Source organism: Microchirus variegatus (assembly GCF_963457635.1).
Source record: "Microchirus variegatus genome assembly, chromosome: 6".
Lineage (NCBI taxonomy): Eukaryota > Metazoa > Chordata > Actinopteri > Pleuronectiformes > Soleidae > Microchirus > Microchirus variegatus.
Window position 1 is genome coordinate 28,421,111 of NC_139807.1, and position 15,168 is coordinate 28,436,278.

Sequence of the window (15,168 nt, forward strand, 5' to 3'; positions counted from 1 at the left end):
ACCGCGGGGCGCCAGCGACACGCCACATGTTCACCACTGATTGTGTGAGATTACCAGACACACGGGACAAGTCTTTAACTATAACCCCTGCAGTTTTCAGAATAAAAGTCTCTTTTTCTGTTGGTCCAGTTAAACAGATGGAGTTCATGAATCTAAAAACCTAAAGTAAACAGTGGACATCCAGCCCGGCCCTTGCTGAGTTGCGTCCTCTCGAAGACTTCCTGCTCTTCACTATTGGACAGAGTCCAGATGTCTGAACATCATGAGACAGAGACAGCTGGTTGTCCTCCTCCTCCTCCTCCTCCTGACCTCACACGCACATATCTTCCTTATTTACACAAACACAACAAGTCACTTCTTCATGTGTCCAGTGAAGCGTCCAACATGTGGCTTTTTGTGACTAAGATGACCTTTGTGTCCTCAAACGAGACACCATGTCCACACCATGTCCCGCCACATCAGACTTTCTGAAGATATCAGGTCACATCAACTTCCAGATTATGTGATCAATGACATGAAGTGACAATAAAGTGTGTGTGTGTGTGTGTGTGTGTGTGTGTGTGTGTGTGTGTGTGTGTGTGTGTGTGTGTGTGTGTGTGTGTGTGTGTGTGTGTGTGTGTGTGTGTGTGTGTGTGTGTGTGTGTGTGTGTGTGTGAGATAGACTATGTCAGGAATGTAAACATGGTGCAGCAAAGCGTTTCACCCCCGACAGTCAGACCACACCCACCTCAGGTACAACCAGGTAATTCGTAGGATGACTCACTCACACACACACACACACAGTCACACACACACACACTCTGACACACATACACTCACTCACACACACAAACACACACACACATTCTTCACATAACCTCCAGTTGTTAGCTGCATGATTATGATGATGGTGATGATCAAAACAAACCAGAGAACAAAACAACACACAACACAGAGAGGAATTAACTAACTTGCTGACTTACTAAATTGCTAACTTACTGACTTACTGACTTATTAACTGACTGACTTATTAACTTACTAACTTAGTGACTTATTAACTTACTGACTTACTAACTTACTGACTTATTAACTTACTGACTTATTAACTTACTAACTTACTGACTTATTAACTTACTAACTTACTGACTTATTAACTTACTGACTTATTAACTTACTGACTTACTAACTTACTGACTTATTAACTTACTAACTTACTGACTTATTAACTTACCAACGTATTAACTTACTAACTTACTGACTTACTAACTTACTAAGTTACTGACCAATTAACTTACTAACTTACTGACTTATTAACTTACTAACTTACTGACTTACTGACTTACTGACTTACTGACTTACTAACTTACTAACTTATTAACTTACTAACTTACTGACTTATTAACTTACTGACTTGCTGACTTACAAACATACTGACTTACAAACTTACTAACTTATTAACTTACTGACTCACTAACTTATTATCTTAATGACTTACTAATTTACTAACTTACAAATGGACTAATTTACTAACTTACTGATTTACTACCTTACTGACTTACTGACTTACTAACTCTCACACAATGTTGACAGCCTCTGAAGGCCTCATGAGAAGCCTGCTTCAGACCCCCGGTCCCTCAGAACCCCGGTCCCTCGGAGCCGTGGTCCCTCAGAACTCCGGTCCCTCAGAAATTCGGTCCCTCAGAGCCCCGGTCCCTCAGAGACAGGCTCATCATGGCGTATGCAGCAGACCACCGGTGAAGTCCTGCGGTGCCACTTTTTCCCTGAACATTCCCCGTGGCTCCACAGTGGAGGAGGCAGAGGACCAGGATCAGATACTGTGGTTAGTGTCGGACCAAGCGAGTCAAACTGAGTCCAAACATTTGTGAGAAAAATAGTGGAGTCTGGGACGACGCCATGTTTGTGTGTTGATACATTCCTGCTGCGTGTTTTATTTTCCCTCAGCCTCGTCTTCACGGGGGTTTGGCGGGGGGGTGGGAGGGGGGGGCAGATAGCTGTGGTTTGGTTGGTGGTGAGGACAAGTCCCATTTTGTTTTCTAATTCTTTTTATTCACCCACTCCCCCGTCTGTTTTTCTAAGGAGTCGCTTTGCCAAAGAAACAATACTGAGATTTAAACAACACCATCAATCTCTCTCTCTCACACACACACTCTGACTCTGTGTGTGTGTGTTTGTCAAAGTTGTGTGAAGAGGAAAAAAGATGATAAATGGTCTTAATGTTTTTTCTTTATATTGTTTTCTTTTCTAGTGCTTTTGCCATTTACTGTCTCTGCCTCACTGTCTCTGTCTCACTGTAAAAAAGTTAAATGGTTTGTATTTATATAGCACTTTTCTACTCTTGATGTCTTCAAAATGATCCAATCCTCAGCAACATCACGTACAACACAGTGACAACAGTGACATTTCAGACATAGCGCCCCCACGCTTCAATGGTGAGGACAAGAATTGCATGCAGGCTGGCATCTTTATTAAAGATTAATTAATTAATCACCCCTATGTGCGAATCATGCATTTAAAAATAGCCTGATTTTACACATGATGCATGATTATGACAATACAATAAAACATAAAGGAAATGCATGGGAAAAACAATGTTTTGCCAATATTTTAGAGACCCCCCCAAATCTCATAAATCACGTTTCCAGGGGAGCTCATGTCTCATTAAGGGGGGCTGAATCCCCCCCAGGGCTCCCTCATATTTCTCACTATGCACTCACTAGTCCTAAATTAACCAGTTCCTCATAAATGACGTTCTGCCTCATTAGGACCAGGTTTTGGTCTCCATGAGGACTACTGGTTCTAACAAGGTCAGTGATTATGACAGAAAACGCGTCTCTGTGTCTTCAGCCTTTGATCTCGTCTCTGGCCTCAGGTCCTGCTGTGAACGGATGAGTCCAAACGTCACATGGTTCCTGTTAACAGCTGTCAGCGCCGCAGTGAGGGTGGAGGAGTGCTGGCTTCACGCTCTGGATTCTCTTCCTATGGAGGAATGTGTGTTCCTGAGCCAGGAGAAGGTCACACTGAAGGTCACATGAAGATTCATCATTTCTACAGACATTGGAACATGAAGTGTAACTAAGCCCAGAATCTGAGAACATCACAAGAACATTAGACCATAAGACCAGTTTACATGATGTTCTTCAGATGTCATAGCGTTCTAATGGTCTGATGATGTTCTGAAGATGTTCTTCATATGTTCTGATGATGTTCTTCAGATGTTCTGCTGATGTTCTGATGATGTTCTTCAGATGTTGTCATGATGTTCTTCAGATGTTCTGCTGATGTTCTGCTGAGGTTCTGATGATGTTCTTCAGATGTTGTCATGATGTTCTTCAGATGTTCTGAGGATGTTCTTCATGTGTTGTCATGATGTTCTTCAGATGTTCTTCATATGTTGTCATGATGTTCTTCAGATGTTCTGATGATGTTGTTCAGATGTTGTCATGCCGTTCTAATGTTCTGATGATGTTCTGATGATGTTCTGATGATATTCTAATGTTCTTCAGATGTTCTCATGATGTTCTCATGTTCTGATGATGTTCTTATGTTCTGATGATGTTCTTCTGATATTCTAATGTTCTTCAGATGTTGTCATGATGTTCTAATGTTCTGATGATGTTCTTCTGATATTCTAATGTTCTTCAAATGTTCTTCTGATGTTGTCATGATGTTCTAATGTTCTGATGATGTTCTAATATTCTGACGATTCACAGTATACACAAAGACAACAGTGTTTTTGTTTACTTTCATATACTATGTGATCATAATTCATGTTCTTATACTTTTCCTCTACATGTATTATTGTGGTGTGAATTCATGTGACATTGAGTGTCTTGAAATTAAATTTTTTGAATAAAGTATTGTTGTTGTTGTTGTTGAGTACATAATAAACTAAGGGTTTGTACGTTGAAAACATGAATCCACTTCATTAACATACAGATCAATCACTTTATTGATTATTATTTGTTTGTTACCCAGATCTGAACCTGAACTTGGGCCCAGCCCTATATCTGTACCTTGACTTGGACCTGGGTCTGTTCTGGCTCTAGTTCTGGGTCTGGGCTTGGATCTATATCAAAACCTGGACCTGGACCTGGACCTGTGCAATGTGTTTTTGATTCTTCATGTCTTCACAGACCTGTGTGCCCCCTACAGGCTGATGAGTGTCAGTGTTTCAAACAGGAAACAAACAATAATGTGATAAACTCTTTATTATAATAATATTCAGATTTATATATATTTACTTTCAAATGTAAATTAGTTTATTTTGTAACTGAGATGTTGACAAACATCAATTTGTTTCTTTAAAAAAAAGTGCATCTTCCTCTGTTCAGAGGTCAAAGGTCATCTCAGAGGATCAGAAGGCACTGTGTGTGTGTGTGTGTGTGTGTGTGTGTGTGTGTGTGTGTGTGTGTGTGTGTGTGTGTGTGTGTGTGTGTGTGTGTGTGTGTGTGTGTGTGTGTGTGTGTGTGTGTGTATGTGTGTGTGTGTGTGTGTGTAGTTGCATGGAAAACTTCTTTTCACATTGGGTTTTTGTTGTTTTTCCTCAGTGAACACCTGTATACGTGTGTGTGTTCACCGTTGTTTAAAAATCACAGGTTCATGTAAAACATTTTTAAACATTTATGGTAAAAAAAAAAAATAATAACTTGAAAACACTTTTCATCACTCGTGGTGAACATTACACACAAGTTCTAGGCTTGTTGGAAATATGATGTTTCCACTGGACAGTGACAAAGCAGGTACCTTAGATCCAGTTTCAGTGTGTGTGCATGTGTGTTTGTTTGTGTATGTGTGTGTGTGTGTGTGTGTGTGCGTGTGTGTATGTGTGTTTGCAGTGGAGATTCGAGGTTTCACAGTTTTCACTGCAGGTAATAAAGAAAACAGTTTAACAGGATTTTGTTTGGTCTTTTTAAGTTTAACTTCACGTGACAGTCCACAGTGTCCTCAGTACCAGAGTCATGTGATCGACCATGCAACATGGAAACACAATATATATGAAAGAAACACAGATGTAATAGTTTAGCTGCACTGTGTGTGTGTGAGTATGTGTGTGTGTGTGTGTGTGTGTGTAGGACACCAGCACCATGAAGGTTTTTCAGTCCAGTCTCCGAGTCTCGAGTCTCGAGTCCAGAGTCTCCAAGTGCAGAGTCTCAGAGTCTCAGTCAGAGTCACTCTCAGATCAATTCACGTGTTTCGGGAGAAAATCGCAGTGACCGTGAACGCCTCAACTGTCTCAGTCTGTCCACACAGGACCGGTATTCCAGCAGTAAACAAGCCCGGATCCGAGTCCCTCAGCTGGGTTTGTAGGATCCGGCGGGCGTCTGTCTGAAGATTCCACGCAGGGTGTCAAGTTCACGGCTCAGGTGCTCCACCCTCCGCCTCAGTCTCTCGTTGTCCGTGCTCAGCTCCACCACTTTCTGCTGCGTCTCTATGTTGCGTATTTTCGCCTTGTCTCTGCTCTTGCGCACGGCCACGTTGTTGCGCTCGCGCCTCAGTCGGTACTCCGGACTGCTCTTGTCAACGTGTTTCTTGGATTTCCCGCCACTGCGTTGCTCCAGCAGCTTCAGGCCGCTCTGGTGCTGGTGCGGGTGCGGGTGCTGGTGTGGGTGCGGGTGTGGGTGCTGGTGTGGGTGCTGATGCTGGTGCGGGCTTGGCACCGGGGTTGGCGGAGGAGTCGGGTGTCCTGGCTGGAGGTGCATGGTGGTCTGCGCGCAGTGCGCAATCTGGTACTGGAGGTGCGGAAGCTGCAGCTGCGGCTGCGGGGAGAAGTGTTGCGGGTGGTGCGGGTAGGAGGGCGGCACGCCCGAGCTCAGGTCCTCGTCGTCCCGCGGCTCCTGCTTGATGGCCACCGGGCGGAGACGCGGCGGACTGTGCTCATACAGCGGCTCCAGCTTGGACTCCAAGTAGCCAGACATGTAGCCCTGCTGCTGCTGCTGCTGCTGCTGATGGTGCTGATGCTGCTGCTGATGATGCTGCTGCTGCGAACCCGGGCCGCCGCACTGAACCGGGTCAAAGTCCCCGCTCATGAGTTTCAGCTTGTCCTGACGGGAGCTGTGGTGGAACAGGTCCGCCAAAAAGTCATCGTTGAAGGAAGCGGGATCGATGTATGCGCTCAGGTCGATGGAGGTCTCGTTGTCTCCGATGTCCCCGCCAGGGTCAGCCGGATCTCTGTAGCCGGAGGACGGCTGTTGGCTGTGGGGCAGGCTGCTCAGCGGGGGCCGGGGCGCGACCTCGTACATGTTTGACAGCTCCATGGAGAATCTAAAGCCGGGCAGACATGGCGAAGAGCTGCGGGAATCCAGGGTGAGAGGCTGAGTGAGAGACACAGAGGGAGAGAGAGGGAGAGAGAGCCCTGGTTCCTGCTGCTCAGTAAAACTATGAGCTGTCAAAGTGCGGTTATATAGTGGAGCAGGGAGTGGGCGGTCGCGCGCGTACTCACACACTCTCACACACACACAATCACACACTGACACTCACTCACACACACACACTCACATGGGATTTAAGTGTAAATCAGAATAATGTGATAATTACACCCTTTGACAACTCTGTTTACATTCTGACCAAACTCATTATAACATATTAAATCATATTTTAGCATGTTATAACATGTTAATGTGAACATTTTAAAACAATGAATAAAGGAGAGACTGAAAAAAAACTGTGAGTTTATTTCTAAAGGGACAGTTCAGCTTTATTTTATACTGACTGTGATTTTAAGTGCCCCCTGCTGCTGAGTGGAAACATGGCTGACAGTGGAAAACAACACTTTAAGACTTAATATTCATAAAATCTACATCAGTTAAAGTCTAGAATATCTACGTCCCACGATCAAGTTTGTAAACCACTCACTCTCCCACACTTAAGTCAATGAGTGAGTGAGTGAGTGAGTCAGTGAGTGAGTGAGTGAGTGAGTGAGTGAGTGAGTGAGTGATATCTACATCACATGATCAAGTCTTTATCTCACTGTGAGACAGGAGACAGGAAGTTTGTAAACCACTCACTCTCCCACACCAAAGTCTGTGAGTGAGTGAGTGAGTGAGTGAGTGAGTGAGTGAGTGAGTGAGTGACTGACTGACTGACTGACTGACTGACTGACTGACTGACTGACTGAGTGACAGGTGAGTGATTGACTGAGTGACTGAGTGAGTGACAGGTGAGTGACTGACTGACTGACTGACAGGTGAGTGAGTGAGTGAGTGAGTGAGTGTGACAGGTAATTGAGTGAGTGAGTGAGTGAGTGACTGACTGACTGACTGACTGACTGACTGACAGGTGAGTGACTGACTGAATGACAGGTGAGTGAGTGAGAGAGTGAGTGAGTGAGTGAGTGAGTGAGTGAGTGAGTGAGTGAGTGAGTGAGTGAGTGAGTGAGTGAGTGAGTGAGTGAGTGAGTGAGTGAGTGAGTGACAGGTGAGTGACTGACTGACAGGTGAGTGAATGACTGACTGACTGACAGGTGAGTGAATGACTGACTGAATGACAGGTGAGTGACTGACTGACAGGTGAGTGAATGACTGACTGACTGACAGGTGAGTGAATGACTGACTGACAGGTGAGTGAATGACTGACTGACTGACTGACAGGTGAGTGACTGACTGAATGACAGGTGAGTGACCGACTGACAGGTGAGTGAATGACTGACTGACAGGTGAGTGACTGACTGAATGACAGGTGAGTGACTGAATGACAGGTGAGTGACTGACTGACAGGTGAGTGAATGACTGACTGACTGACAGGTGAGTGACTGACTGACAGGTGAGTGAATGACTGAATGACAGACAGGTGAGTGAATGACTGACTGACTGACTGACAGGTGAGTGAGTGACTGAATGAATGACAGGTGAGTGGCTGACTGACAGGTGAGTGAATGACTGACAGGTGAGTGAATGACTGACTGAGCGACTGACAGGTGAGTGAGTTATCTTATCTCAAATTGAGCTTCTTTTTTTTAATGTTATCTCCTTTGTAATCTCGTATTTCACAGGTGACGTCACTTCTGTATGAACTCATTCCACCAAATCAAAAGTTACATAAACAAAACCAAAAGGCATTCTTCCATTGGTCGGACGAACTGTCAATCAAGGCGGGCATTGCATCACTCTGCCACACACTAGTCCGTGATTGGCCACGCGCTCGCGCCGCCTCCGCCCCCTGGCCTGTGATTGGCTGAGCGGGAACATCTCCCTACAAGGAAAAGAGATTTCGCAATCGTCTTGTGCCCATGTTCTAAACAACAAGATCCGGAGCTCGAGTACCGAACAAAGTCCAGCTGAGAGTCCGGACCGCATCAGAACCGACGGAGGGTTTGGTCCAGTGGATCCCGGTGAAGGTAACTTGTCTTATAAACTGTTCATGGACCGGAAATAGAACGAACAGCGGCGTTAGCATCTAAAGCTAACTAGCTGCTAGCTTCCCGGCGGAGGAGAAACAGACATAAAAGAGAGATAAAATGTGTTCCGATTGAGGTTCTGGACCCGATTATGGTTCTGTTCTGTATGTGGTTCGTCTGTAGTTCACTGAACTCAAACTGCTTCAAACTGCTCTGGTTCTGGTCATTACGGACTGATTCCGGGTTCGTCCCGTCTCTCTGGTTCTTTACCGGGTGTGTTGAGAGTCGTTGACCCACAACAGGTTCACACTCGGCGGCTTAGATGTGTGTGGAGTTCCCCGCTCCCTCTCTCTCTCTCGGTAAAAAAATATGATGATGGTGATGATGATGATGCAACATCGGGCAACAGCAGGTTTTACCCGGAGCCATTTTCTCTGCGCACAGCTGATCGCTGCTGCCTGGCAACGAGCTGACCAATCACAGTAGCTACTGACAGAAACACTCGCGCGTGTATGTGTGTGTGTTGTCTTTTTGCGTGTGTGTCTGCGTGCGTGTATTGTCAGAAAATCTGTAATTATGTGCTAAATATTTATGATTCAACACGTTTTCTGTTAATTATTTGTTCATGATAAACCGTGTGTGGGGGGGGGGGGTGTTTTTAAAGGGACAGTTCTGTTTTTTTACATCTGAGATGAGGCAGTGACACATGGTCAGAGCTGACTGTGCTGTGAGCGCCCCCTGCTGTTTAGAACTGTTTGTCATATGAGATTGACCATGTATTTGTCAGTACACCCAAGTCTTCAATCAAGAACACAAGGTCAAATACATTTTAGCCACTCAACAAAATACTGGCCTTTTATAAAGTGCATCATTGTCAATCATCAAGACCATGTTAAAATCACAGATTTTCTCTATGGACTTTGGTGTGGGAGAGTGAGTGGTTTCCTGTTGGGAACAGTGAGATAAAGACGTGTACGTGTGACGTAGACATTGTAGTCTTTTGTTTAGTGGATAAAATCAGTGCTGACATACATTTTGTTTTCACTCGTCCAGAGTGAGCGTGTTTTTAAAATTTCAGTTTGATTCAGTCACTCCTTTGATTCAGAAAACAAATGTTAACATGAAGTATTTGTGAGGTATACTCCAGATGATGGTAGTGCACATTTCATCTGGTTTACCAAGTGCAGTTAAACCCTGAAGAAGAAAAAAAACATTATTATTTTTTTTTTTTTAAAAAAAGGGTAAATAAATTTAATCTGAAATAACATAGATCCTCTTGATTTTAAAATAATTTATACCTGTGAATATATGAAATGTGAATATCTTTGGTTTGAGAAGACATTTGAGAACACCAGAAAAAACAGGTTTTGACAAACACTGATCAATATTATTTATGTACCTAAAAACTTTTGGATCACATTAAATTGTGAGCACAACTTCGTACAACCGCATGTCAAAGAATGTGAATTATCCTTTTATCTTGAACTGTGCTGAAGGACTAAGCTAAATGAAGCCCCTCCCCCTTGTCTCTTGTCTCCAGGTTGGGTGTGGTCTACTTCCTGTTTCTTCTCTCCATGTCTGTGGTCAGAGAGCAGCACCTGAAGGCAACACATCCTAATGAGCTGGCCGTCGCAGGCGAAACTCAACACATCTGATCACAGCGGCGTGAGCGTTATCCAGAGTCAGGGCCACGCCTCCTCATCTCTGCCACCGTCCGTAACTGGACTGCAGCAAGTCCCACAACTCGTCCCCGCCAACCCTTCAGCCGGAGGCGGCAAGGCCCCCCCCACCAGCAAGATGAAGAAGCCCCAGGCGGACAAGGACAGCGACGAGTACCGGCAGCGGCGCGAGCGCAACAACCTGGCGGTGAAGAAGAGTCGCATGCGCAGCAAACAGAAGGCGATGGACACGCAGCAGCGCGTCAACGAGCTGAAGGAGGAGAACGAGCGTCTGGAGGCCAAGATCAAGCTTCTGAGCAAAGAGCTGAGCGTGCTCAAAGACCTGTTCCTGGAGCACGCTCACAACCTGGCCGACAACGTCCCGCCTCCCCAGGCAGGCGCCGAGGGTGCCAGCCCCGCCCCCACCAATGGACAATGAGGCGGGTGGGGCTTGGCTTGGTTAAACTTTGGAAACTCATAAACATGTGATCTGGTCTTCTACTCGTTTTTTTCTGTGGTTTATTACTGAGTCTCTCATGTTGAGCGCCCCCTGCTGGAAAAGCTGTCCAATCATTTTTCGGCGAAAACAACGAAACGTCACAAGGACCAGGATGAAACAGACAAATCAATATTATTGATAACTTATTGGCCAAAGTTAAATCCTGACTAAAAGGGTTTTTATTGAGAATTGGAAACACGATCGATGTGATCGATCGTGTTATTGATCTTTGGATTCATTGACTGTGACAAGACGTGAACTTTATGAAGTGAGATGTCTGCGCCGGTGGACCAGCGACCAGACATCACTTCCTGTGCTTCCTCTTCCTGGTTGAGACGTTGACGCCGCATAGCGACATGATTGTCATTGTTTACTTCAAGTTTTCATGTTTCACTACGTTTTTACTTTATTTTGTCAGTCAATCAGTAACAAATCAACACAAACCAGCGCAGTGATCCTTTAAACAAACACGCACTCACACACAGTATCCCTGTCCTGAATCTGATTTATGTGTGTGTGAGACAAAGGTCATGTGATAAATCAGTGATGTCACACAAATTGGTTCCTTTGATTTGTTATTGAAAAGGAGCTTGGAAATCCAGGTGTTTCCATGATGACCAGCTCTGATGATAATGGTAACATCATTGATGAATGTGTTGATTATTGATCACTGTTTTGTCCCACTCATATTGACAGTCGGTGAACGTTTCAATAAAGTTTTTATCTTAATTGATAATGATTATTGGGGTAAGTTTCTGCTGAATTAAGGTTTTTGTTTCTTTATGGACATGTGGCATGACATCACTGTGATGTCACATGTCACTCTGACCTCACAGTGACCTCACAGTGATGTCATGTGACAGTTTGCTGTATGTCACAGCAGCGTCTTGTGCGTTCATGTCTTCCACTAAGTCAGATCATGATGATTTAGGGGGGTGCGGCTTGTGTTCCAGACAGGTGTGTGTGTTTAGTGTTTGTGGTCGTGGGCGGAGTCAGACACCTTGAGCCGCAGCTTAAATAAATCCAGTTTTAAACCGGGCTGGGTCGTTAGCTGTCTGCTAATGAGGTGTGAGCAGATCTGGACGGCCCCCCACCACCACCACGCCATGAGGGGGCGGGGCCTCTGCCTGTTGTCAGCAGACGTTATAATTATAAAGCTTAGCGTGGGTGTGGAGTGGTGTCTAAATGGCTTTGACTCAGAGCAAAGATGTGGACGATGTCTGATCCTGCTCCGCTCTAGCGTTACTCTAACGTTCCCACAGTGTTCCCACTCAGAGAATGTTTCTTATTTTCTTAACAGTTCATTAACATCAGCATGTTTTTAGACTCTGCATGGTGTGTGTGTGTGTGTGGTTGTGTGTTTCTCACTCAGATTTTTTTTATATCAGAATCTTAAAATAAAAGGTAAAATTTGAAATGTGTTTGGGGATTTATTTATCTATACCTTTATGTTCTATTTATAAAACTTGCGCCCACACAACCTCAGAGAAAATCAGGGATTTTAGCTTGTGGGGACGCTGTAGCTGCCGGTGCTCTGCTGCCTCGTGTGGTCACTTTGTGTCACAGAGGTCAATCTGCACAAAAGAGTTCAAACACTGAAGTGACAAAATGAAACATTTGAACTTAGTGATGGACGCAGCAGTGGATCAACAACTCCTGTGTGCTGTGATGTTAAAATCGCAGATTTTCTCTGTGGACTTTGGTGTGGGAGAGTGAGTGGTTTACAGTGAATAAACTAATTTTTTTTCCTCGTGTCTCTGCCGACAGACGTGTTTTCACTGAGAGTGAGTCTCTGTGTCTCAGACCTCATCTGTCACTGACCATCCAGTCTGAACAACCCCCCCCAACACTAACCCCCGTACCTGTGGGAGATGAGGTCAGGCTGAGGGCGTGTGAAGGTGTTTCTGTCCAAAAGAATGAGCTGAATATTAATGTGTGTGTGTGTGAGAGAGAGAGTGTGAGTGTGTGTGTGTGAGAGTGTGTGTGTGTGAGTGTGTGAGTGTGAGAGAGCGAGAGAGAAACATAAAAATGAGCGATGACCTCGTCGTTGTTAAAAATTTACCTCCTCAGAGAAACTGGCAAAAGCTTCACACACACTCATCTGGAAAAGATGTTCTGTTTCTTCTGCACACATACACACACATGCACACACACACACGCGCATGCATACACTCACGCACATGCACGCACGCACGCACACACACACATCTGGAAAGCATGTTCTGTTAACGCTGCATGTTTAAAAGCAGAAACACAAACTGCTGAGTTCTTTCTGTTTACATCGCGTCACACGTGATGACGTCATCGCATGTGACATCACATGATGTCATCAGTGAGGCTGGTGTGGACCTCGGACCTGCAGGTCAGGCGTAGTCAGGCGCACACGCTCACTTGTTCGTACCCTGTTTCCTGTTTTACTTTGGAAAACTTTGAGTCTGAACCTCTCCTGCCTTGTCCTCATTTTCCCTCACTCTGTTTCTCTTGTCTTTTTATTATTTCCTGTTTCTGACCTGGTAAACTGACTTCCTGTTTGATCGCTGTCTAACCCTAACCTAACCTCACCACTGCTTGGTTCATGGTCACATATGATGATGATGATGATGATGATGATGTGAGTGAATATGTTTCTGGATAAAACATAATGTCAAGCAGAGGAGCGCAGATCAGATGAGGATGGATGGACTCGCAAAGGAGGAGGAGGAGGAGGAGAAGGAGGTGTCACTCCTCCAGAAATCTGTGAACAATCAAGAGCGTGTGATTGACAGGTTCAGGCCGCACTTGTCAAGATGAATTAGAGAGGGAAGAACGCTGGCGAGGGCGAGCACGTCACTGGGAGCTTGGCAGCGCTGCTGATTTATTCCAGGTTTCACAAAGTCATAAACAAGATAAACGCTCAGAACGCTGCTGATCCCAATAACCATGAGTAAAGTGATGGGAATGTGGTTGAAGATGAGGAAGAAGTGGAGGAAGAACACAAGGCTGAGGAAGAACAACCAGCACAACTAACCAACCAGCCAACCAATCAACTTACTATCCAGCCAACTGTCCGATTGTTCACTGTGTCCTGGCTCGGTCACACATCTGCACCACACAGCCTTGCCACAGGGGTGACCCAAGGCTCGGTGCTGGGGCCTCTCCTCCTTGCCATGTTCACCACCTCACTGGGCCAGATCTTCCGCTCACATGACTTCTCGTATCACTGCTATGCTGATGATACCCAGCTGTATCTGTCATTCCCACCTGACGACCACACGGTCTCAGAAACAATCTCAGATTGTCTCTCTGACATACAGTGTCTGCATGGATGAAAGTCCATCACCTCCAGCTAAACCTCTCCAAAGCTGGACTGCTGCTCTTCCCAGCCAAGCCAACAACACATCATAACTGCTTTAATATCCACTCCCTATCTCTGGCTCCTTGCAAGATAGCAAGAAACTTGGGTGTCATGATCAATGACATGTTGACCTTTACAGATCATGTTGCCTCTGTCACCCGCTCATGTCGCTTTGCACTATTCAATATAAGAAAAATCAGACCAAACCTTACTCAACATGCTCCAGCTCCCCGTACAGACTGGTCCTCTCCTGCTACTGCAATGCTCTGCTAACACCCTGCTAACACCTTGCTAGCAGATGGTCTAGAACGCGGCGATGCGGCTGCTCTTCATGCCTCGCCTCTGTTCATTGAGCTCCACTGGCTAACCTTAAATGAAAATCAAGTAATCAATTAATCAATTAACTAACTGACTAACCAAACAGCTAACCAACCAATCAACTAACCAACCAACCAATCAACTAACCAACCAATCACCTAACCAACCAATCAACTAGCCAAGCAACGAATCAACTAACCAACCAATCCCCCAACCTACCAATCACCTAACCAACCAATCAACTAACCAAGCAACCAATGAACTAACTAAGCAACCAATCCCCTAACCTACCAATCACCTAACCAACCAATCAACTAACCAAGCAACCAATCAACTAACTAAGAAACCAATCACCTAACCAACCAATCAACCAACTAAATCAACTACGTAGCCAACTAACCAACCAAAAGTTGACAGAGTCATAAATAATCTGTGAGGAAAATTGATTGGTTGGTTGGTTGGTTGGTTGATTGATTGATTGATTGATTGATTATTGGTAGATACTCTTTATTAAATAAGCATTTTGTGGTGGCGTTAGGGGTAAATATATGGTTGCCCTGGCTACCCCTTGTGTTTTGTCAAAAAAAATAACTTTTATTTTGGAAACTGTGGGTTCGTGTTGTAACTGCTTCCTGTTTACACCTGGTCATGTGACCTGTGTTTTCCAGGGTGGGTGGAGCCTCTGAAAGTTGTCCACCTGTGATTCCACATGTGGACGCCAGTGAAGAAGAGACACACGTGACACGCGTCCTGTCGCTGTTTCACCTCTAAACAGCAGGGGTCAGTCTGTCTGAGGAGGAGGAGGAGGAGGAGGAGGAGGGGGCAGAGTTAATGACCACCCTGGGACCTTTGAGCAATGCTGGTCATGTGGCGTTCACGTGTCCTCGTTTGCCTGAGCTCAGACATCGGGGAAAATGGAGGGAAAATGTCACCGTGCCTGAGCCAATCAGATTGGCCGTCTGCCCGAGTCAGCAGAGACAAAGCTGCTGGGCTCTGATTGGCTCGTGGTCATTAACATTGTTGTGTG

General features: G+C 45.2%; 2 protein-coding genes across 2 annotated transcripts; one reads left to right on the top strand and one right to left on the bottom strand.

The window, feature by feature from the left end:
* Positions 1-5,110: 5,110 nt before the first annotated feature.
* Positions 5,111-6,269, bottom strand: cebpa (CCAAT enhancer binding protein alpha). The gene has a single exon (XM_083890993.1). The coding sequence runs from the start codon at positions 6,252-6,254 to the stop codon at positions 5,292-5,294; it is 963 nt and encodes a 320-aa protein (XP_083747119.1). The 5' UTR covers positions 6,255-6,269; the 3' UTR covers positions 5,111-5,291.
* Positions 6,270-8,156: 1,887 nt separating this feature from the next.
* Positions 8,157-11,999, top strand: cebpg (CCAAT enhancer binding protein gamma). The gene is made up of 2 exons (XM_083890991.1): positions 8,157-8,332; positions 9,873-11,999. The coding sequence occupies exon 2, from the start codon at positions 9,950-9,952 to the stop codon at positions 10,427-10,429; it is 480 nt and encodes a 159-aa protein (XP_083747117.1). The 5' UTR covers positions 8,157-8,332; positions 9,873-9,949; the 3' UTR covers positions 10,430-11,999.
* The last annotated feature ends 3,169 nt before the right edge of the window (positions 12,000-15,168 follow it).